The 22,257-nt window shown below is 41.3% G+C and overlaps 1 protein-coding gene across 1 annotated transcript in view; it reads right to left on the reverse strand.

Moving 5' to 3' along the window:
- Positions 1-22,257, reverse strand: part of SEMA3E (semaphorin 3E) — a 46,715-nt gene that overhangs the window by 10,456 nt on the left and 14,002 nt on the right. Inside the window, exons 4-10 of the mRNA XM_070947813.1 lie at positions 15,720-15,813; positions 9,525-9,644; positions 8,846-8,988; positions 7,742-7,856; positions 7,062-7,131; positions 6,217-6,361; positions 3,265-3,487 (exon numbers count right to left, since the gene is read on the reverse strand). Of these exons, the coding sequence (XP_070803914.1) occupies positions 3,265-3,487; positions 6,217-6,361; positions 7,062-7,131; positions 7,742-7,856; positions 8,846-8,988; positions 9,525-9,644; positions 15,720-15,813 (910 nt within the window). The remainder of the gene's footprint in view (positions 1-3,264; positions 3,488-6,216; positions 6,362-7,061; positions 7,132-7,741; positions 7,857-8,845; positions 8,989-9,524; positions 9,645-15,719; positions 15,814-22,257) is intronic.

The following is a 22,257-nucleotide window of genomic DNA, read 5'->3' on the forward strand; positions in this document are numbered from 1 at the left end:
GCGCTCAGCGGGCCGCGGCCCCACCCCTGCGCGCGCTCAGCGGGCCGCGGCGATAAAAAGGTTGGGGACCACTGCCTTAGAATACTATGAGACACACTCTGATAAACCAATGGTAATGATTTTTCTGGATGCCCAAAAGGCTTTTGACAGAGTCAGCTGGAATTTTATAATACAACAATTGGAAGTGATGGGTTTTGGGTCTCAATTTACAAGGGCAGTTCAAGCCATCTATTCTAAACAGTCAGCAAGGCTATTGTTTAATGGATCACTATCAGATGAGATACAGATTTATAAAGGTACCAAACAAGGATGCCCTCTTTCACCGCTGCTATTTATTTTAACACTTGAACCACTTCTTAAGACGATCAGGCAGGATTCGGAAATTAAGGGCTTAAAAGTTAAAGGGGAAGAATACAAACTCCAAGCATTCGCCGACGATTTGGTTTTCATATTAGAAGATCCCCTTAATACGGGACCAAAATTACTTATGAAATTAAACGAATACGGGGAGATAGCGGGATTAAAAATCAATAAGGATAAAACCAAAATGTTAACAAAAAATTTGTCAGGTGCCAAAAGTAACAGATCCAAAGTATTATGGGGATTAATTGTGTCAAAAAACTTAAATATTTAGGTATTTGGCTTACAAATAGATATTCTTCTATCAAAGAGCTCAATTATTCTAAATTATTAATAGACACAGCGAACGAAGTGGAGAGATGGCGGCATACTCAGATCTCATTTCTGGGTAGAATTGCCGCGATAAAAGCCCATGTTTTACCGAAATGGATCTTTTTATTTCAAACGGCTCCTGCAAGATTGGATAATTTTTTTTTTAGGAAATTAGACCAAATTCTAAGTAAATTTATTTGGCAGAGTAAAAAAACCTGTATAAAAAGAAAAATGCTGCAAGAGCACAAAACAAGAGGCGGCTTGGGGCTCCCTATGTGGGAGCTTTACTACTAAGCTTCATCCCTGGTTTAGATAAAAGATTGGGTGATCCTCTCAAGAAAGCGCATTTTAGCAATTGAAGGATATGATTTGCAGCAGGGATGGCATTCCTTTTTGTGGTCTCAGAAAGACAAACAATCCAAATATTTTACAAATCATTATATTATAGGAATTTTATTAAGGGTTTGGGAAATGGTGAAAAAGCAAGTTTACACACAGATTCCTAAATGGGTGTCTCCGTTAGAGGCAGTGACCCTTCCGACTGTGCACAACACAAAGAGGAACTGGGTTTATGGTGACTTGTTGGATGAAGTCGGGAGACTTAGACCTAGAGCCGATCTCCAAACTAGAGGATTAGACATAGATTGGAGGTCCTATGCGAAAATTCAAACTAGATTCGCTAGGGATAGACAGGAACATGGTATTTCTCTTCATTTACAAACTTTTGACAAGTTTCTCCTAAGTGGCCAAAGGAAATTTATTTCCAACGTTTACAATTTTCTTCTATCCAATTTTATGGCGGAGGAGATTGTAAAGGACACGATGATTGCCTGGGGGAGAAATACTGGAACAACAATTCAGCTTGATGCATGGCAAAATGTATGGAACAAAACTATGAAATTGACCTTTCTTCCCCATTCAAAGAAAACTTTTATAAGATGATCTACCGTTGGTATCTTCCCCCTGCCAGAATCGCTAAGATGTTCCCAGGATCCTCTGATAGATGTTGGAAATGTGGGTCGGCCAAGGGTACTTTCTTCCATCAGTGGTGGATTTGTCCGTCGACTAGACGTTATTGGGGGAAAATACAGCAGTGGCTGCTGGAAATAACAGGTGTGAGCTTTCCCCTTCACCCAGACCTCTACTTACTAGGAATAAGACCGGACCACATTGACAACAAGGATTGGTACATATTTGTCCATGTCACAACAGTGGCAAGAATGGCATTTGCCCAACTGTGGAAAGATGCAGATACGCCCCCCGACCATCTGATAATAAATAAGATTCTTCGATGTGCTGAGATGGACAGGTTAACATATACATTAAAAGATAAGAAAGACTCATTATATAATAAAAGTTGGGACAGATGCTTTGTCTGGCTTAAAAAAAGGTTAAACCTAGGGTGATAAGATCGTTTTATTAGATTAAATAGATACTTAATAGGCTATATTTTTATATAGCCTATTTATTCCTTTTTATTCCATCAGGCGGGCTTGGCCTAATTTCTTCCCCTTTTAATTATGTAAATTTTAATCTGTTTTTAAATTATTGGGGTATTTTAATCTGTCTGGGCCAAAATGATTTAATTTGATTTTATCTGGTTTTTAAATTTTTTGTATTTATGTATTTTATTGTTGGCTGTTCACCGCCCTGAGTCCTTCGGGAGTAGGGCGGTATACAAATCAAATAAACCTAAACCTAAACCTATATAATTCTTTATAATCTTGAAAAAAACAGGCCAATTGTTTTGTAGATAATTAAAAGAACTTGATTGTATTGAAATGTTTGGTTAGGAGGCTATTAGTTAGTATTAATTGGAGAGTGAGTTTAACTCTCAGTTAGTCATGTTTGTTGTTTCGTTTTAGTCTTGTGTTTATGTGTCCTTACATAGGCACACACCATGGAGTAGAGTGGAAACAAAGGACTGAGAGGAGGGAAAATGATTATTCCTGTCCTCTGAATTAATACATAAATCTTGCAGACCTTCATGCTTCATAGATCATAGTTATATAATGCACTGATTCCTGGTCCTACTAGCACGGTGGAGCACCATAAACCCACCCTCTGTGCCACCGGAGTGCTCTCAGTGACTTTTGCAAGAGGTGAGAAGCCACGGAGCCTAAAACGCAAAGGAGGCCTCCCTTGATCCTGCCCAGAGGTTTCCCAGTGAAACTCTAAGCTGAGGCAATAATAATTTAGGAGGCTCCTGACAACATCTTGGAACCCCCAAGGTCCCGCCTGCCGGTGCAGGAATGTAGGGTGCAAGGGTGGCTCTGGGGGAAAGAGGGTGGGGCAGGAAGGAAAGGAGAGGAGGGCCTACGGTGGGAGATGGAAAGGGCGGCATCACACGATTATCAAAAGACTGAAAGGACGTTGGCCTCCCTGTTCGCCATGCATCAAGTCTTACAAGGTACGGCAGTTGGGAAGGATGAAAGCAGGAAGAAGAAATCCCTGGCTAGGAATAACAAGCAAGGAGTCGGCCTCAGGCATGAAGCAGCATGGATGGGTTGGAGGGCAGGCAGGTTGCGAATGGAACCAGTCCAACATACCCTGACAGAGAGGGAAGTTTAAATCCCCTGCTTTTCCTCTTACCTGTCCCGATAAATAAGACATCGTATTGGCCGTCTTCTGCTTCCACTCGGTCTACTGCTATTTGTTTGAGCCTGTACTTTCCATCTGTCTTCACAAGAATTGGCCTCTTGTGCACCGGCCGGACAGTCTGATACATCAGCGGGTGGGTTCGAGCAAAGCGGATGGCCTCATCCGGATAGTCTTTGGTGGTCCCGTGCAGACCCCCATTCACTTTGCTGGCACACTGCCAAACAAAAAGGAGGTAATGTGAGTGCACCAAGGTTAGGTGTGCATTTGTGCCTGTGATTAAGCAATTGTATGTATCACATCAAGACATTAAAGGGAGGCACACGCCAAGCAAGAGTTAGGTTTCTTTAATTTTGGCCAAATTGTTTGGATTGCAGCTCCAGTGCTGGAGCCCTCCACGGCCACAACCGTAGGGTTAACCACTCTCTCAGCAACATCTTCCACCTTAAGATGTAGCCAGTCGGGCTGTCAAGCTTGCCAAGGTTGGGAAAAGAGACACATGTCATCCGTAATAATGGCACTCTATGCCATTGGGGATCATCTTATAGAAATGCAGCCTAAGGACATGATAAACCTCCCTCCCTACCAGCCTGAACACATATGTCTCTGTACAACAGACGCAAGGATCCTTTCCTTTCTGCACCTCTGGCAGCAGCCCCTCTATTATGGGGATGGTGTCCCCTTAGAAATCAGACTGAGCCACAGGCTAGGGTTTCTGAGGAAATTGTTTCAGGGTGCAACCGGGGGCAACAAGACCCCCTGGACAACTGAGGTTCTTTTGATGCTTTACATTTTTATGAAATTGGTATCTTAATTGGCTTGCACTTGTCTTCCTTTGATGCTCTTAATTGCTGTAGACCACTGGAAATCTGTGGGTATAAATTTAATGAGTAAATAATAAACAAGCAAGCAAGCCAACTGACTAAAGCAAATCAGTTTGCATTGCAGTCTTTTATGTGTTGACTTAAAAGAAATCCAAGGGGGGACAGCGGGGGGGGGGGGGGCTGACTCCCAGGTAAACCTGTTTGCATGGCCAGCCTCATAAGCACTAAATCAGGGGCTCTTCTGAACAGGAAGCTTTTAACTCCTTCAGCAACCGGAGAGGATAATGTGCTTTAATTCATTCTGGACCCTTCCGTTCAAAAGTTGCTTCATGCTCTTTAATGGAACCATTTAGGATTCTGCTAGAAACATCTGAGCGATCATTTACTTCTTCCACAGATCTTGAAAACAGGGTAGTTTTTCAGAAACATTTCAAGCTCAGACCCTCCCCATTTAAATTGGATTTTCACTCGATAAAGTGAAATCAAATACTCATCATGTTTACTGGAAACATTCATTTTTAACTTGCGGCAAGACTATAATTGACGATCGTAAACTCCAACGCTTGTCCAACGGGGCAGCGTTTATTTTCCTTTTCTTGGGACTTGGCTCTTCTGAACTATTTGCTCTGTGATGGTTTGAAAATTCACTTTCTCATCAGACAGCAGCAGAATTTTCATCAGTTGCTTGTCACAAATGACAGAAGTTGTGGCTCTCAGCAGATGTTCAAGGTCTGGTTTTCTGCAGATCGACTCAGTCAGTGACAGTTGAAGGCCAAATCCTGCTGGAAAAGTCTGTCTCCAGCAAGATTGGACCATGTAGCACTGAGCTGGGGAAGTGTGTGTGTGTGTGTGTGTGTGTGTGTGTGTGTGTGCGCGCGTATGTCTGTGAAGAGAGAGAGAAAGGGAGGGAGGGAGAGAGAGAGAAAGAAAGAAAGAAAGGAAGGAAGGAAGGAAGGAAGGAAGGAAGGAAGGAAGGAAGGAAGGAAGGAAGCCTCCTATATTTTATAAAATATAACTAGGTCATCATATTCCACATAGGTAGTTCTCTCATATTATTCAGCAAGGCAATTTGAAAAGTTCCACTCTGGGGTTCAAACAATTATGCTGTTGGGTTTGAGTGATTTCAACAACTGCTCTAGTGAGAATTCTATTCCAGAACGGATCAATGTTTAGAATCAGTTGCAGGACTGACTGCCAATGTTTCTGCTCACTTACACACCTCGGTCCAATGTTGTTCAACTTCACTGGGCTGAGGCATGCAGCTCATGGGAATGTCAGGGAGTTGGCTAACAGATGGCCTGCTGTGATTGAAATTCTTAAATAAGAATGGGATATTTAGATAGAAGATTTGTAGAGCCTACAATGACTGGGCAAACAGGTCCCTCTTTCCTTCAGTGCAAAATTTCTCTGTATTTCTGCAAGGATGAGATTAAAAAGTAGGAAAAATAGTGGTCCTTAATTCAAAAAAGAAGATGAAAATGCTTCCCATTGCTTTCTTGTAGGTAGACTGGGAAAATGAGGAGATAAATAAATCTTCAAATTTCATTTAAAACGGTGGCTTGTTGAATAACTTGGTAGTACAGGGGTTTAAGGCACCCTGTTATTAAGCTTATTAAGACCAGCTGCCTGCAATTACTGCAGGGTTCGAATCTCTCCAAGGCTCAAGGTTGACTCAGCCTTCCATCCTTTCTAAGGTAGGTGAAATGAGGACCCAGTTGTGGGGGCAATAAGCTGACTTTGTATAAATATACAAAAGGATGAAGGCTATTGCTGAGCACATTGTAAGCCGCCCTGAGTCTTCGGAGAAGGGCGGCATATACATCAAATTAAAAAAAAAAAAAAAAAGAAGATATAATGTAGTTTCACACGCCTTTTAAAATAAAAAAAGAATCAAACGTATGATTGTACAGCTGGCCACTGTGGCTTGTTCCTGCTGTAATAAACCTTGGTTTGCAAGGTCAGCAAAGGCTGCGCTGATTAGGGCCAAGTTGTTCGAAAGCACGTTTACAAATCTCAGCAACCTCAGAGCAGTCAGCAAGGCACCTGCACAGAAATACGATGCGGACGCTTCCATTCCTACCATTTAAAACAGGAAACGATTGTCTCAAAGGGGAAAACTCACGGATCCAGGTCTTGGGTAGGGCACTTTGCCTTCATACACAGACCAGTGGTATTCAGGCCCTTCTTTGTGAGCGTACGGTCCATTGAAAGCCGCCCGAATACTGGCCATGTGATAGACACAGACCGCATACCCGTGGAATATGTTGCTGCAAGACAAAAAGGGTAGAAGTTCATGATTTGAAAGTTCTTCATGGAAAGCTTGTTATTACATAACCACTTTGTAGAGCGGTGGCTTCAAACCCCCCCCCCTCTCTCTCTGAGGGAAGCAGGAAGCGGCGACAAAGGACAACAGTGTCCCTAGTTCCAGATTTCCTCTCTCAGTGAGTGGTGCGGCGCCTATGGCTTCCTCAGGCAGTTGGCATTTAATTCTCAGACAACAATGTTGGGTTGCTATGAAAATCGTTTAGTGTTTCAAAGGAACATGTTATTGCCTGTTGTTTTTATTCTTGAGAAGAAGGGAGCGAAGAGAAGCAGGGAAAAATGGGCAGATTGCTTTGCAGTGCATCCTATCAAATGTATTTGCCTAAATCCAGTTGTGTGATCACTTCTTTTGATATGAACGGTAAGAACCAGATCGGGGCTGGCTGGGATCTGTGATTGCCTACAGAGAAAATTCAATCTGGACCCTCCAGAGCCCCTTCAGGAGAAGGGGTTCTGCCTACAGAGTAGAAGCAATTAATCCAATGTCAACCATTTTATTGTCCAGGAATAAAGCCTGATTTATTGTATCAGCTCATTCTTACATCGTTATCACCTAACTGTCCTGTTGGTTTGCTAATAGGGCGAGGGGGGCTTGTGGCCTGTACATCAGAGGCTCCATGACCTTCCCACATTGTATCTGTCTACCTTGTAGTGTTGAAGAGTCCAAATATCACCGGGTTTTTGTTATCCCGAGTCTGGAGCAAAAATATGTCCTCTGCAAAAATGGAAACATGAGGCAGGTTAACTTGCACTACAATTAGATGTTTTAACAATATACATAAATAAATAAATAGACAAATGACTTGTTTATGGTACCTAGCAAAGAAATAATTTCACATGCCTAATTCTGTGGGGTTATTACTGACCCAGATGGGTGGCATCATGCTATATCGGTCTCCTGTTCTGTTGGAAATGCAAGGAGAACTGAAAGTTTTATTATTGCTATGGCTAATTAAAGACAGAAGTGAGAGCTTCCTGAATCTTCTGTGACACTGAACTGGAAGAAGAAGTGGAAAGAAAATGTGCACATTGAAACTGGTTCCCACACTATTCTAAACTGGAATAGTGTGGAATAGTATTCTAAATATTTCAACCAATATTTGTTGAAAAAGCCACACTGGCCCCATTCACACACCAAGCAGGTGACATTATCGCCCAATGTGTGAAACTTGCCACTGTGGCTGCTGCATGAAATCATGGTTTATTGTTTATTGTTAACATGACCTTCCTGTTGTAAAATATTTAAATACAGCTATGCAACTATTTTTCACTTTGAGTCCTTACGAGGGCTCTGCCTTCAAACTTTTTGCAACCACGTAACTCACCCAACTCATCAAAATGTGTGTCAATGCCATTCATCCCTGGTACAGAACATGCCAGTCTGGCTTTGAGGAAAGTGGTCCACTTATTCACCAGCATCCTTTGTCCTCCCATGTCATTCTGAGAAGAAGAGGCAAGAAAGTCCTTCTCAGAGCCAGGCTACACTCTGCTAAGTTGTGCATTCACACAACATGACTCAGTCCATCCACCTTCCGGCTCAGCGCAAAGGACCAGACCACAAACTAACCCAAGCTGCATATGTGTACAAAAGTTGAAAACCAACCCTTCAAGTCAGTGTCTTGTGTGAAAGCAGAGGTTAGGCCCCTCAGATGACGCCTTACCTGATCACAGCCGAGCGGAGGCCCTGCAGGCAAATGATTTTGACTAACTCACTGCAGTATTTTAGGTCAAGGCAAAGGAGTTCTTTGAAGAGGGTGCATGCTTGTGATGCTCTAAAATCTTGAAAGCTAAAAGGGGGAGCTTCTAATCTCTTGTGGGACCAATGGAAGTCTGGAGGGGCCCCACATGCCACTCATGAGCCTCAGAGACTCCCCTCAGGTAAGCAGAGGCAGGAGGCAGAAAGGGGACGGGAAGCCGGTGGGATTGGCTGACCTGTTCAGGCCATCACAATACAAAACGGAGCTTTGGAATTAAAATAAGGAGCAGACCTGAACTTTGCATTCAGTTCTACACACAAGGGGTGGCTTTTTCTTTCCATTCTCTTTCCCTGGGCTCCTTTTTAGGTTGCCCTTCATGTCTTCTTTGATGCCTCTCTCTGTTTCTCTCTCCGAGCCTAAGTGAGCCAGAGTCACAGCGAGGTGGGTGGCCGTAGGGGTGGCTGGGGATACTGAGGCTGGAGCTGGACTCACAATTCAAGCTTGGCTTGTGTGAGAGAGTGTGTTCTTATTTTATTTCAGCTCTCCTAAAACTGCCTCCTCCAGGCTCATACCAGCAAACTTTCTGGGACGGACGCTCATCAGTTCTAGAACTAAGAAGCCCAACATATCTGTTGGAGTCCAGTTGGGAAAAGCTGAATTCAATACACAGAAAAAAAAGAAAGAAAGGAAGAAAAAAAGCACCCAATCCCCAGTAATAAAAGTGTTTCTTACCACACAGACTCGGCCCACTCTGGCATAGAGAGCATGGGCACCTGCTTCTGCCTCCAATGCTTTCTCGGTGAAGAAGAAGTATACCTTGTTGTCTTCCCGGTCTTCATTATCAGGAATCACGTGGGAACTAACAAATTTAGGTTCTTAAAGAGACAGTGAGATAATGCATTGATGAAACTGATTCAATTCCAATGTCAGCAAAATTGCATTCAAGATCTACAGTAAGATTTGAAAAACATCAGAACAGCTCATTTTGGATATGAAACAATTATTCCGGATTCTAAGGCAGTGTTTCCAGTTCAAAGGTATTTTGTTCTTGTGGTGTCCTCATGTATTCTTCTGCTGTAGAACTAGCTAGCATTGCAGGAAAGAATGTTTGGCTAGGCAGACTATGGCAGGGCATAACTTCTCGGCTAATCAAAACGTTGCAAAGCATAACTTCTATTTGCATTTTCCCATACAAGATTATGAACCCCTCTAAAATAACTTGTATCATGGCCCTTCTCCATGACGATAATGTAAGGACTGACCATCGTGCTTTGTGGGAGAAGACCTACGGCCGAGGCTCCGTGCAACCTGAGGCTAGCAATGTACCCTGAAATAGCGTTTTTGATGCTTCATGCTGGCGACTGCCACTGTTGTCCTCCTCACTGTCATTATTACTTAGAGCCATTTGTACCTTTCAGCAGCCGCTCATCGTCAGGCTCGGTCCGGATGTGAGCCAGGCGGCCCATCAGGCGGAAGATGGCAGCGTCTCTCCCCCAGTAGTCACTGTACAGTCCAGTAAATAGTTCGCTTCCTGAAGATCAAAGAGACAAAGGGAGGGAGTTAAGTAAAGCCTCCAGCAAGGCCAACTCAATTCCTAATGACAGCATGACTACAGCCATGTTGTTTTCTTGACCACAGCATGGAAGTGACGTCCTCAGAGGAAGCGGTCCCCTGAGGGTGTGCATGTCTCTGGCTTGCAGGGTACACTCAAGTTTAGAAATCCTGTATCACAGACTGTGATTGTGAGCTCATTTGTGTCACGCTGGCCAAAATATGCAAAAATTGAGACATCCCCAGCTCTGCTCCTGGTCTGGGCAATGAGTTGAGTCCAGGCCAGGCAGGGTAGAAGGAGGGTTGGGGAGTCTGTATAAGCCTGATAAGAGGAATCTCTCTCTCTCTCTGTGGTCCTCTCTGGTATCTGGTCTTCTGCCCCTCAACCTTCTTCTCCAACCCCAGACTTGCTCCTTCGTCAGAGCAGCCATTTTGCAAATCCTCTTTACCACAAAGACATCAATGCCACAAATGACTTCTGGAGTGTAGCACTTCAGTTGTGTACCAGAATGGCCCAACATCTTCGGACAACAAGAATTGTTGCATATTGAAATCCAGGCTATCAGAAAGGAGTCAGCATATACTTCTATGTTTTCAGGTTCTTTTAACTCAGAACAGTAGTCAAACCCATCTTCTAATTCTAAATTTACAGATGTGGAAAAGCCCGATTTTGATATAAATACTGTATGTATGAGTTTCAAACAATATATATATTGTTTGACCTCTATGGGGAGGAAACATGTGATGAGGGTGTGGCTAACTGATGAGGACTAATTAATCCGAAATAGATCTATATTAGTCTCCCAAAAGGCAGCAAACTGCTTCCTGGCTGTCTGATAAAGCCTAGAAATAGTGGATGTGATTTCTGAGCTATGGCTGCATTTTGAAAATCTTGGTTTACGTAGGAAAATACCCGGCTGAGGAGAAATATATATATAGACCCGAATACACCAAGACTTACTTACTTACATATATATATGCTATATATAAGGCCTTATAATGCCGAAATAGATCTATCTTAGTCTCCCAATGGGCAGCAAAGGGTCTGCTGGCTGCCAGAAGGAAAAAAGCTGGCTGCCAGAAGGAAAAAAGCTTCAGGCTGGTGTTTTCGGCTTCGTGCTTGAAGATGACGAATGAGACTTCGTCGAAACGTTGCCAAGACACCTCCAATTTTACGCGGGAGAAAACCCGAATAACCAAAGACCTACATACAAACACCCATGAAAACCTCAGAAAACAAATATATATATATATATATAATGTCTTCTTAAGTTTTTGCATATATATATATATATATATATATATATATATATATATATATATGTATATATATATATAATGTATGTATGTATGTATATGTATAAATATATAATAGTGGGATATTATACAAGCGAGTATTCTACAAGTACAGTAACTAGAAATAAGGCAGAGATTCAGTAACCTAATATTTAGACTCTATATTTTCCCTAACATAAATTAAGGGCAATTAGGATTATATATCACTGATTCATTTCTTAAAATATAGATATCAGTGGAATTAAAACAACTTGCATATATTTACCACGAGATGGCAGCCAAGCCACAAAATAGTGGAAAGAACATATTATGCGTACAAAAAGAATGGTCTTCTCTCATAATAATGTATTTATTTTCTTCCTTTTTTAAACTTGAAAGAAAACAAACACATTTTCTAATTTATATTTCACCTTTAACATGAGTAATACTATTATTTTAATTATTAGTGTATTTTCTCAAGGATTTACAATTTTTACTTGCCAAGAAGGATGGATTTTGGTTTATATCAATTTGAAAACAATTATATTATGATTTTAAATAATGACTTGAATAATGTAAACTCTCTACTAGGTAGACTCTGAAATCTGTTTCCAACAAGAGAGGTGTTATTATTTCTTAGGTTTTGCTTAATACTGAATAAATATTGATTTCAAACTCATGAAGTCCTGAAGCTAAGTAAAATATTAGCATGTAAAATAAATTTTAGCAGTTCATACTGATGTGGTACTTCATGGCAGAGTCTACACTATAATTATGTAATCACATTCTCTAATTCTCAGCTTTAGAAGATACAACCTTGACATTTAGAGAAATACAGAAGTTGTGTGTGTGTGTGTGTATGTTTGTTTAGCCTTATGACCCAGATTGTTTAACCAGCAGGACTCTAATCATTGGATTCCCCCAGACTCAGCTTGGTTTTCATAGGAGTCTGGAGCTTCTCTCTATGACTCATGAAAGCAGCTGTGTCTGTCTGAGGCTTCCACAGCAGATTCAGAAACTGCTTGTCATAATTTCAGTCTCTGCAAGAGCATTTTATCTCTGTTCAAGATTCTTACCTTAGTATTGCTGCCCAGACCAAACTTGTATTTGTGTGTGTATGTGTGTGTGTGGGGGGGGGGGAGGGGGGTATTTGTAAAATAAAAGTTTCTGCATATATATATTATCTACACTACCGTATAGCTGTGATTTCCCTGTTCTATAGTTTGGGGCTTCTTTAGTCTGATCTGACATCCCTGGTCTTCCCTGGCGGTGCCAGCTTTCTGTGGGCCCTCCTGGCGCTTTTCACGAGCTTCAGCAACCGTGTCTTCAAAGGGCCTCAAGGCCTCCTGTCTTTGTGGCTAACAAGCAGCCATCTTTATTCTGACTTTTCTGGAGGAAGCTGCGTTTTCTTTCTGGGATGGGAAAACCCAAAGATAAGAAGCCAAACATCTCTTGAAACTTTTCAGTAACTGCAGCCATATCTGCAAATAGCTCGCTAATAAAAATATAACTAATAGCCCATTTCAAGCGTGGAATTAACTTGGCAAATGTGCTGGAGAATTTGCATAATTGTACACCTATGGTGTTAAACGATTGATTGAGAAATTTAACGTGCAGATCAGCCCTTTAGAAAAGATGCAACTGTATTTCAAACTCATTTTTACTGGTAATTTTCTTCTTGCAAGGCAGAGTCAGCCTTTTTTCAGTAGTAACATTTTTAGAGATCTATAATTAATAATGTTAGATTTACTTGGCTGTAAATACTTTCAATGAGAATGTTTGTGCTCAGCCAGAATTGTTTGATCCAGCATTTTCTAGAACACTGAAATATCAATCCACACACAGGACTAGATCTTCCTTCAATGATGACATCTTGATGCAGTGATAACAGCCTCTGATTAGATTTATTCAGCAACGTTTGAAAAAAAGAAATATCTCTTCCCAATTTCCATACGTCTTTGCTACATCCTTCCAGCCTTTCAACAGGAGGATCTGGCTGACTTGAAGACGTGTATGTAGCCGCATCACAGTCCCCTTAGGGCCCTGGAAGATCCTTGGTTCTTTCTCAGTCGCTGATTGAGTGCCATCTGACTGATGGGCGACACTGCCTGGCACTAGATTGACTATCAATACAGTCTCTCCCTGGGAAAATACAGAAGTGCCTTCTCCCTCCTCTCAGCATGAAATGGTCCCTTTGCCATTGTTGCTAGAGTGGCCTTCCATCTCCAGCATCTTCCCCCATGAGGGCTGCTTCATCTGGGTGCCTGCTTGGTTTAGCTGGGCATCGGGGTTCAAGCCTTCAGCGACCTGCTAGGAATGTATGCTCCCGGCATTCTTTGCTCCTCCCTCCCCAGAACAGACCCGTACCCCCACACACATCAACACCCACCCACCCACCCACGGACACAGAGTTACTGGAAATAATGGGAGTCAACCAAGAAAAGCAATGGTACAGGGGATCCACAGCAGCTGAAATGTTCTGGAGCAGAAAGGAGGCAGATCAGAGGCCCACCATTTGTCAAAAGCCACACGCCTAAAGAAAACAGCCTTTCTTTCAAAAACCTGTGTGGTCTTTGTTAACTCACCAGTCAGCTCCATTACAAAGTAGGAAGTTGTTTTATTGAAAGCAGACTGGAGAATTCATTTGTTTTAGACATTTGAGTCATAAAATTATTTATGGAATATGCCCAATCATTTAACATTTTTATATAGCATTAGCCATGGTTGAAAGCTTATTTCATTTTCTGATTGTCATTCAGAATTTATTCATTCAAAAGTAGAATTATTCCTTACTGTTTTTCCTTTGTATCAAATAATCTCTCCCCAGACTGAAGCTAATTCACAAGGAAATGTCAAATGAGCAACCAAACTAAGTAAAAGTGGTAGGGAAGGAGCACAATTTAAGTCTTCTCTGCTACTGAGGAAAATTTGTGCTTAAATTTCATCCATTAAAATAATTTCATTTTAGAAAAGCTTAAGTTTGATTGGAGTTTGCCCAGTATTTTAATTTAATGCACACAAAACCGCAAAAGATTATACTACATTTTTTTCCTGCTGTAATGCAGACATTTCAGTAAAAGTTACTCTGAATCATGACAGTTCTTAAAAAATGATAAATACATGCAATGTACTTTAAATTGCCAAAGTGTGCCATGAGGCTTTGATTGTTGTGATGTTGAGTACATTGAACTCAATTCCAAAACGATATTTTGGAATACATGAATCTGTCTGGAGCTCTTTAAAACAACTACAATTTGAAAAACATTGTGAAAGCCCTAGAAAGGAGCTTCAGAGAGGCTCTGTGTTCAGCTTCTGTGTGCTCTGAAGGTCCGAAATGAATCCAAATGTGTGGATGGATGGCTTGAATGGACAAAGTCTCACAGGTGAGATGAAACAAAACTTTCCCTATTCTTCTCTGTGTTGACTTTCTGCGCTTACTTTTTCCAACACTAAACTAGAATGAAAGAAGAGAACACATTTTCCTCCCTGTTCTCTGTGAGAAAACAAAATTGATAAGCTCTAAATTGTTTGTACTGGAATTAGAGGAGCACTAATAGAGCAACCATCTTGAACTTTGTATCAAAAAGCATGTGCACCTATAGCTGAAGCCCACTCTCCTGTCTTCTGCAGTTGGGGTCTCCCCTAGAGATGGGGATTCCATGCTGGCTTACTCAGCCCCAACCATGGCTACATGCACCTCTCACTGGGTCATGTTTTTTCTGAGCTTGCTTTAGATTCAAGTACATGGGCCAACAACGAAGGGCTGCTCCCTGCCCTGTCTGTACTGATAGCATGGAACAAATCCTATTTTAGCTAACATGGTTCCAAAGGTGCCTTTTGCGCTGGACAATATTGATACAGTATAATAAAGGACAGGGGTGAAATGCTACCGGTTTGCACCGGTTCAGGTGAACCGGTAGTAATAAAAGCTACCAGTTCGGGTGAACCGGTAGTAAAAAAATGCTACCGGTTCATCCGAACCAGTATATCCAACAAACAGTTGTGCTGCGTGATTTATATTTGCTAGAAAGCAGGAAATCCTGCTTTCTAGCGAATCTAAATCGCGCGGCACAGCTCGCGGCACAGCTCGCTTAAGGTTCTACTTACCTTAAGCCTCCTTTTTCCGTGTTGCATGGTAGCTCCTGTAGTGCACATGCGCGCAAAGCGTTGTTTGGCACGCACTGTGTATGCATGCACATGCAGTGGGCATTTTGTGTGCACTGCGCATGTGCATACACGAGCATTTGGTGCGCAGCGTGCATTTGGCACGTACCATGAACCGGTGGCAAACCTCAGAGGATTTCACCACTGATACAGGATAGATATCATATCAACATTTCCAAACTACAGTGTGAGTCTGCTAAATGGATCTGTGAATGAGTTCTGTATGAGCTCTCATAAAGTGCAGGAATGGAGAAACATGTATAGATCTGCAGCCTCCATTTCTGTAGGCTTTGGATTGAATTTCCAAAAGAGAATAATTCTTGAAACTGGGACAGCAGAAACTGGCACAACTGGGATTTCTCCCACATTCAGAATAGATTACATGACAGATAACAATAATGGATTGCAACAACACAGTCAGTCAGGGTAACAATGCCTGAAGGACACCTGATGTTTCCCCAGTGTGATGCAACAGGCATGACAGAGGGTAGACCAACCCTGAGACTCTAGGATTCAATCCAACAGAACCCGACATAAGTAAACAAGAAGAGAACTGATGCATTGTAGATGGAATAGAGAGTTGGTGTGAATTGGAAAGGAGTTCTTAGGTTATTACCATATAAAGTGGACATGAAGGAAGAACTTGGTGCATATGGACATCTGCCCCTTCCTTTCTCTAATCGGTGAGCTTCTAGATGAAAGAGATGATCCTTTAAAAAAAGTACAGAGAGTATTAGAAGAGATACTTGCAGACGGAAAAAACTATCAAAGGTAACAGATGTGTCAGTGTTTTCTATTCAGAACAATGTAATCAAGCACTGTCAGGGCTGACAGGCTAAGATGCTGGAGGATCTAGAGCCCCCCCCCTCCCTCCCTCCCTCCCTCATGTATATTCTGAAATGTGTCATCCAGATATTTTAAGCAGAGATTTAAATCTCTTCCCTTCATTTCCACCCATGCAGAAAAATAAAATCAGAAAGACCAGTTTATTAAGTAATAATTTTATAAAAATTACCACCACTTTTTTTAAAAAATGTCTTTCTTAGGGAAAAAAATCATTTAGTAGTTAAACACATAATGTTAAATCTCCTTTGCTCATTTTCTATGAAAAGGAACACATAAGGAAAAAATCAGAAAAAGGAAAAGAAAGAAAACATGTAAAAAGTCTCAATATTTAAATACAGGATTAAACTTTGACTTCACAGAATAAGATTGCTCAGGTTTCTCTTTCCCAAAGGAAAGCCTGCTCAAAAGCAGGAAATGAAGACACACCATTAGCCTAAGATTGTAAACCTGGGATGGACTAGACTTTCTCTTGTAATCCATGATTTATCATAAACGACAGATTTAGTGACTATGAGACATAGACGGTCTTTTGCAAATGGTCAATAAATCCATAAGGCTACATGTTACGATAATATCCAAAGTTTGAGTATATAATTCATATACTATATAATATTTATATTATATTCATATAAATATTAAACTGAACTATCTGCAAACTGCACAGGCTACAACCAAGGATTATGTCTCCAAGAAACGCCTCAACTATCTAATCAACAAAAGTTAATCACTGATGTTATCTCTGTTCTGCAACTGCAAGCACAGCCCAGCTTGGCTAAAACAAGCAACAAACTTGGACTTACAGTATAAAATCCATCTCCTCTGGAACATCCACTCATCATAACTGAAGAGCCCGTTCTAAGTGGGGCTTATCATTTCACTCCCCCAAAGAAACATCAAATATTAAATTTTCTAGTAACTTTGAAACAATGTTATCCCTTGGGAATGAAGGAACACTTTCAAGAAAAGAAGTAAGACATACAGCCATGGTCAACCCAATAAATAAGAACTAGGGACAGCAGTATTCCAGTATTTGAAGGGCTGCCACAAAGAAGAAGAGGGGGTCAACTTATTCTCCAAAGCACCAGAGGGCAGGACAAAAAGCGATGGATGGAAACTAACCAAGAAGAGAAGCAACCTGAAATTAAGGAGAAACTTCCTAACAGTGAGAACAATTAACTAGTGGAACAACTTGCCATTCAGAAATCATGGGCTCTTCATCACTGGAGGTTTTTAAGAAGGACTGGACAGCCACTTGTCTGAAATGGTATAGGGCAGAGGTGTCAAACTCCAGGCCCAGGGCCCAGATCTGGCCCTTGGGGTGCTTAGATTTGGCCCACAGGGCCTCCAGGGAAAGAGCAAAGGACTGGCCCGCAGTGCCTCTGCCAGTGAAAACAGAGCTCGCAAGGACCACGGGTTGCCCTCCCAAGCTCCGTTTTCATTGGCAGAGGGCTGCAGGAGGCCACGCAGGTGAAAATGGAGCTTTCGAACCCGTTTTCACTGTCAGAGTACTTGGGCCACCGACATGAGTGATGTTGAGTTGGCCATGCCCATCCTGGCCACGCCTACCCCAGCCCCCTGAGGTCAAACATAACCCTGATGCGGCCCTCAATGAAATTGAGTTTGACATCCCTGGTATAGAATCTCCTACTTGAGCAGGGGGCTGGACTAGAAGACTTCCAAGGTCCCTTCCAGCTCTATTCTACATTCTTTCTTCTAGGATACATCAAGGTGTATCAAGCATGGAACCATCAAGATCATCACTGATGTGAAAGCAACATGCTTTGTTATCAGATTTATGTATTCTGTATTCACCTGTAACAACTTCACTTTTGGCACAACAAACAAAGTCATGGTTCCTATGAGAGAAATGTCCTGTCAGGGGTGTTTGCAAGGGTGTTCAAAAGTGGCAACATAGTAGACATAGGAGTGTGTCCATCATCTGGCCTGTTTTGACCATGGCAGATGCTGGTGCTTCTGGTGGCCAAGCCCCCAATTCTTCTGTTGCATTTATAAACTTTGCAAATTGCATGGATTATGGTATGTAGGCAGTTTTGCAACCAGATGTCTTCCCCAAAACTGTGACCAGGATTGCATGTTGCTGAATCAGCCTGGGTTGGTTTGGAGGGGAGAGGACATTGGTTCAAAGCAAAGGAAGAGACTAGTTGTAGCAGCAGGAGACTCAGCCTCTATGGGGTGGGACACACGGAGGGCTTTGTGAGCTCAGATGGTGGAGGCAGAGAGAGACAACGTTTCCACTGATGGGAAAATCAACTACTCAGAAGGGCTGAGGATTCAACAATTCAAAGGGTGTGTGTGGGGGGGGGACTTTTTTGCAATTTCCAAATCCAGAGAGAAACAGAAGAAAGCCAGAAGCCTCCCTAAACAGCCCACACTGTGACATCACACAAATCTGGAAACAACAACCCAAGTGGCACAAAGCCATTGTGTATAAGGGCCTTGTTGCATTGTTCTTCACTTCCAGCCGTATCACTGTTTGCAATGACCGAGCCAGAAGTTTATATAAATCAGGATCAAAGTTGGATGAATTTCCTTTGATCTCTCTAATGAATGAACCCATGTCTATCTCAAAGAGAATGAAAGGGAGGCAAATTTTTAATAGGTGCCCTTCACTTCTCCATCTCCAGAAAGGAAGCTATCTCAGATTCCCATCTTTAATTTTAAAATATCATTAGCTGAACTGTAAAGCACAAAGTGCACTCCCTGTGTCAGAAAATAGCATTACTTTTAAAAAACAAAGCAAACCTATAAATTAAGTCCTAGCAATGACAGACAAGTTGTCTGGAAATGTAAAATCCTTGTTTATTTTTAAGCTTGTGCTTAAGAATCTGTTTGATTATTTTGTTTTGGTGCAAAGTGATTATTGCCTGTTAGAAACACTTTGGATTTTTAATATAGCATAACTATAATTGGATAGTTTCTTTTCCTTATCACAGAGAACAAAGAACAAGATAGAAATGCATTCTCTTTCTGACTTTGATCTTATTGTTAATAAATAATTGTAAAGTCAATAGGAAAGGAGAAAGACCAAAGCTGTGTCAAGGGGAGAGTATGTGTTACTCCAGTTTATAAGAAATCCAGAGTTCTCATATCTGCTGTTGTCACTGTCCAGTCTCCTGGTGGGTTAAATGTTAAAGGATGGAGAAGCCACACACAGAGGATGGTGGTGTTATAGGTTTGCACTCTGTTTGATCAAAGCAGATTTGCTCAAATGAAGTACTCCTCAGAGATGTTTGATAGCACTCTTCCAGTACTTGAGGGACTGTCATAGAGAAGAGGAGGTCAACTTATTCTCCAAAGCACCTGCAGGCAGGACAGGAAGTAACAGATGGACGCTCCTCATCAAGGAGAGAAGCAACCTAGAACTAAGGAGAAATTCCCTGAAGTTGTGGAGGTTTTTAAGAAGAGACTGGACAGTCGTTAGTCCAGAATGGTACAGAGTCTCCTGCTTGAGCAGGGGTTGAACTAGAAGACCTCCAAGATCCCTTCCAACCCTCTTATTCTAGGTTCTACTGTAGGAACTGTCTCCCACTTAGCATATGGAAGGTTGCACTATGTGGTTAAGCCAAAGACTGAATGGAAGAGTCAATGTGAGAAAAACAATTCAAGGAGAGGAATGATGGCAACGGACAGATATTCTGGAGCAGAGACTCAAGTACAGTTATGCTCACACTGAAAGAGCTGGAGACTTTTCCCCTACCTACTGCCTGTCTTTGAGACTAAAATAGCCTGGAAATTCCTTGCAGGGGAACCAGTTTTCACCTCAAATAAATCAGGTCAGGGAAGCTTTGAGAAGCTGAGGGGCTGTTTTCAAATTCATCATTCAGCTACACGGGACGTAAGAATGGTCCGAAGTCTCACAGAACAAATCCAGAAAGACTGTCAGGGGCCATTTCCACTTCTTCAGGGGAATTGCAGTCTTGCCATAGGATGCTGCATGTATAGTCTGTCTGCTTGCAAGAAACACAAATTCAAAGCTGCTGAATGTATGAATATCTGAAGAGTATATCTGATTTTGCTATAAATCCAGAAAAAAGAAAGAAAAAGCAACAAACTGCTCTATTTCCAGTCACTTAATTGCCTTAATTTATGATCTTACTGATTACATTATAGTAGTCTATTATTATTATAGCCTACATTTATATATTAGATATTTGTATTCTAAATAATATTCCAAATACCGTGTTTCCCCGAAAATAAGACCCTGTCTTATATTTTTTTGAACCCTGAAATAAGCGCTTGGCCTTATTGCCATGCGCTCAAAAGCCTGATTGGGCTTATTATCAGGGGATGTCTTATTTTGGGGAAAACAGGGTATATGAATGCATTGCAAATATTATATTCCAAATTTCAGCATTTTTTTCAACACATAATGACATAATTTTAGATAGAAGGTTTCTTCAAAAACCAATTGCTATTATTCCCCTCTTAAAGAACAATTGTGCTGGATGCCAAATATAACTTTATTTTAATGAGATATGCCTCCCGCAAGTTCCTGATATTTATGGGTTGTTTTAACAAAATCTTAAATTGTTTTAAGGAAATGTTTCCATGCTCTGCTTAATTGATACTCTTCTCTGCTTATATATATGAATTAGCAACTAAGAACCCAATAGGCAAATTAAATGATGGATTTTTTCCCCTCTGAATTTTTCCATTTATTCTATGGGAAAAAATTATTTTCCCCAAAATATAGTGATATTTTCACTTAATAAAGCCCAAAGCCTGTATTGATTCAGAGATTTCCTATAGAGAATAGCTTTCACTCCCTTTATGTTTCACTCCTATTCAATAAAACTCTCACCCTTTGTACAATTTAAGCCGCCTGCTGTATGTGAAATACTTGTTGTGTTGGCTTAGGCCTAAAAGACAAACCAGCAGCGGTTTTGCCATCTTTTGTTATCTACAGTGTGTTTGCACAGCTGCAATTACTAATTGAATAACACGGCTTATGTTTTCAAGGAACCCTTCGAAGTTAAGGTGGACCACAAATGTACATTTCTCTAAAATTCTGAGATGTTTCTTTGGCAGAATCCCCCCCCCCCCCGCCCCCAATTCAACAAGAGAGCAAAGCTCTCTTCATAACTATTTGCAGATGTACACATTCATCAGGGAAGCCGTCTGCAAAATTTCAACAGTTTTTCTCTAAAAAGAGTTTTTCCATACTGGCCTTCGAGGACAGGGTGAGAAAGAGCATCAGTTGGCTTTGATACAATCCACACTGGGATTGTTGTCGTCCCCCCACTATGCGGATGATTTATGTGTGTTGATGTCAATACAGTAGAAAACCGTCCTCTCAATATCAGGGATACCAGATCTGAACTGCAAAACGCTGGGTGACTACAAGGGGAAAGCAAAATGTTGAGAGTTTGCGGAGTTTCTTTGCCATCTACTGACCGGCTGGATTTTTGCAGTCCAGATCTGCTACATGCTGTGATTTAGCCGTTCTTGGCCATTAAGGGGAAAATTGATGCTCAGCAGGATCTCTCTCTCTCTCTCTCTCTCTCTCTCTCTAAATTTATGATACCTCTAAGTTAAGAGGAATAAGTTGTGTATGGAAATTGCCAGTTCCTTCATGGTTTTTAAAGTTGTGTTTGTTTCTTGATGTGGATATAGCAACTGAGCAGGCCCAAAAAATAATCAGAACACAATACTAGAAGAATTTAGGCCAATTACTATTTCCTGATCAAGTCATTTGCATAATCAAGAAATCATAAAAATGATTTAAAGTGACAAATCTTCTGCCCAGATGGTTCACTTAATTGAAGCTTTACTGTAACTGGGACTATTTTACTAAGTTTTAGCATTCAAATATTTCCATTGTCTTACGCAGAGAAGTATCGACATAGACAGCCTATACTTATTTTTTTAAAAAAACCTCATTATTACAGATATCATGAAAGTATAAAATATTCCATTCAGCTAGGTTTCATCCCAAACAGCAAAGATTTAAAATATTGCAATCTGCAGATCTTCCTTGTTGACCTCAAAGCACCCTGGACTACATTCCTGGCTAGCCTGTTTTACATCTACAGAGATTCTCCCAAGTGTTTGTAGCCCCTGAAGGAGTTTCCCCCATTTAATGACTTTTGACTTTTCTTTCCCTTCTCCATTGCATCATATTGGATCAGAGAAGCAGGAAGTAACAGGCACTCTCCATTGGGTTTCACCTGAAAGGGCTAGAATATTCCACTTCCCAGGGTCCTTGAGTTAGGACTTCAATAGGAGAGCCAGAATGGGCATTAAAAGCAAACCCTGAAAGGTTTAGGGTGATTTATTGACAGGACCTG

Source organism: Pituophis catenifer, unplaced genomic scaffold, assembly GCF_029215685.1.
Source record: "Pituophis catenifer annectens isolate HBS135680 unplaced genomic scaffold, rPitCat1.0.hap2 SCAF_7, whole genome shotgun sequence".
NCBI classification, from domain to species: domain Eukaryota; kingdom Metazoa; phylum Chordata; class Lepidosauria; order Squamata; family Colubridae; genus Pituophis; species Pituophis catenifer.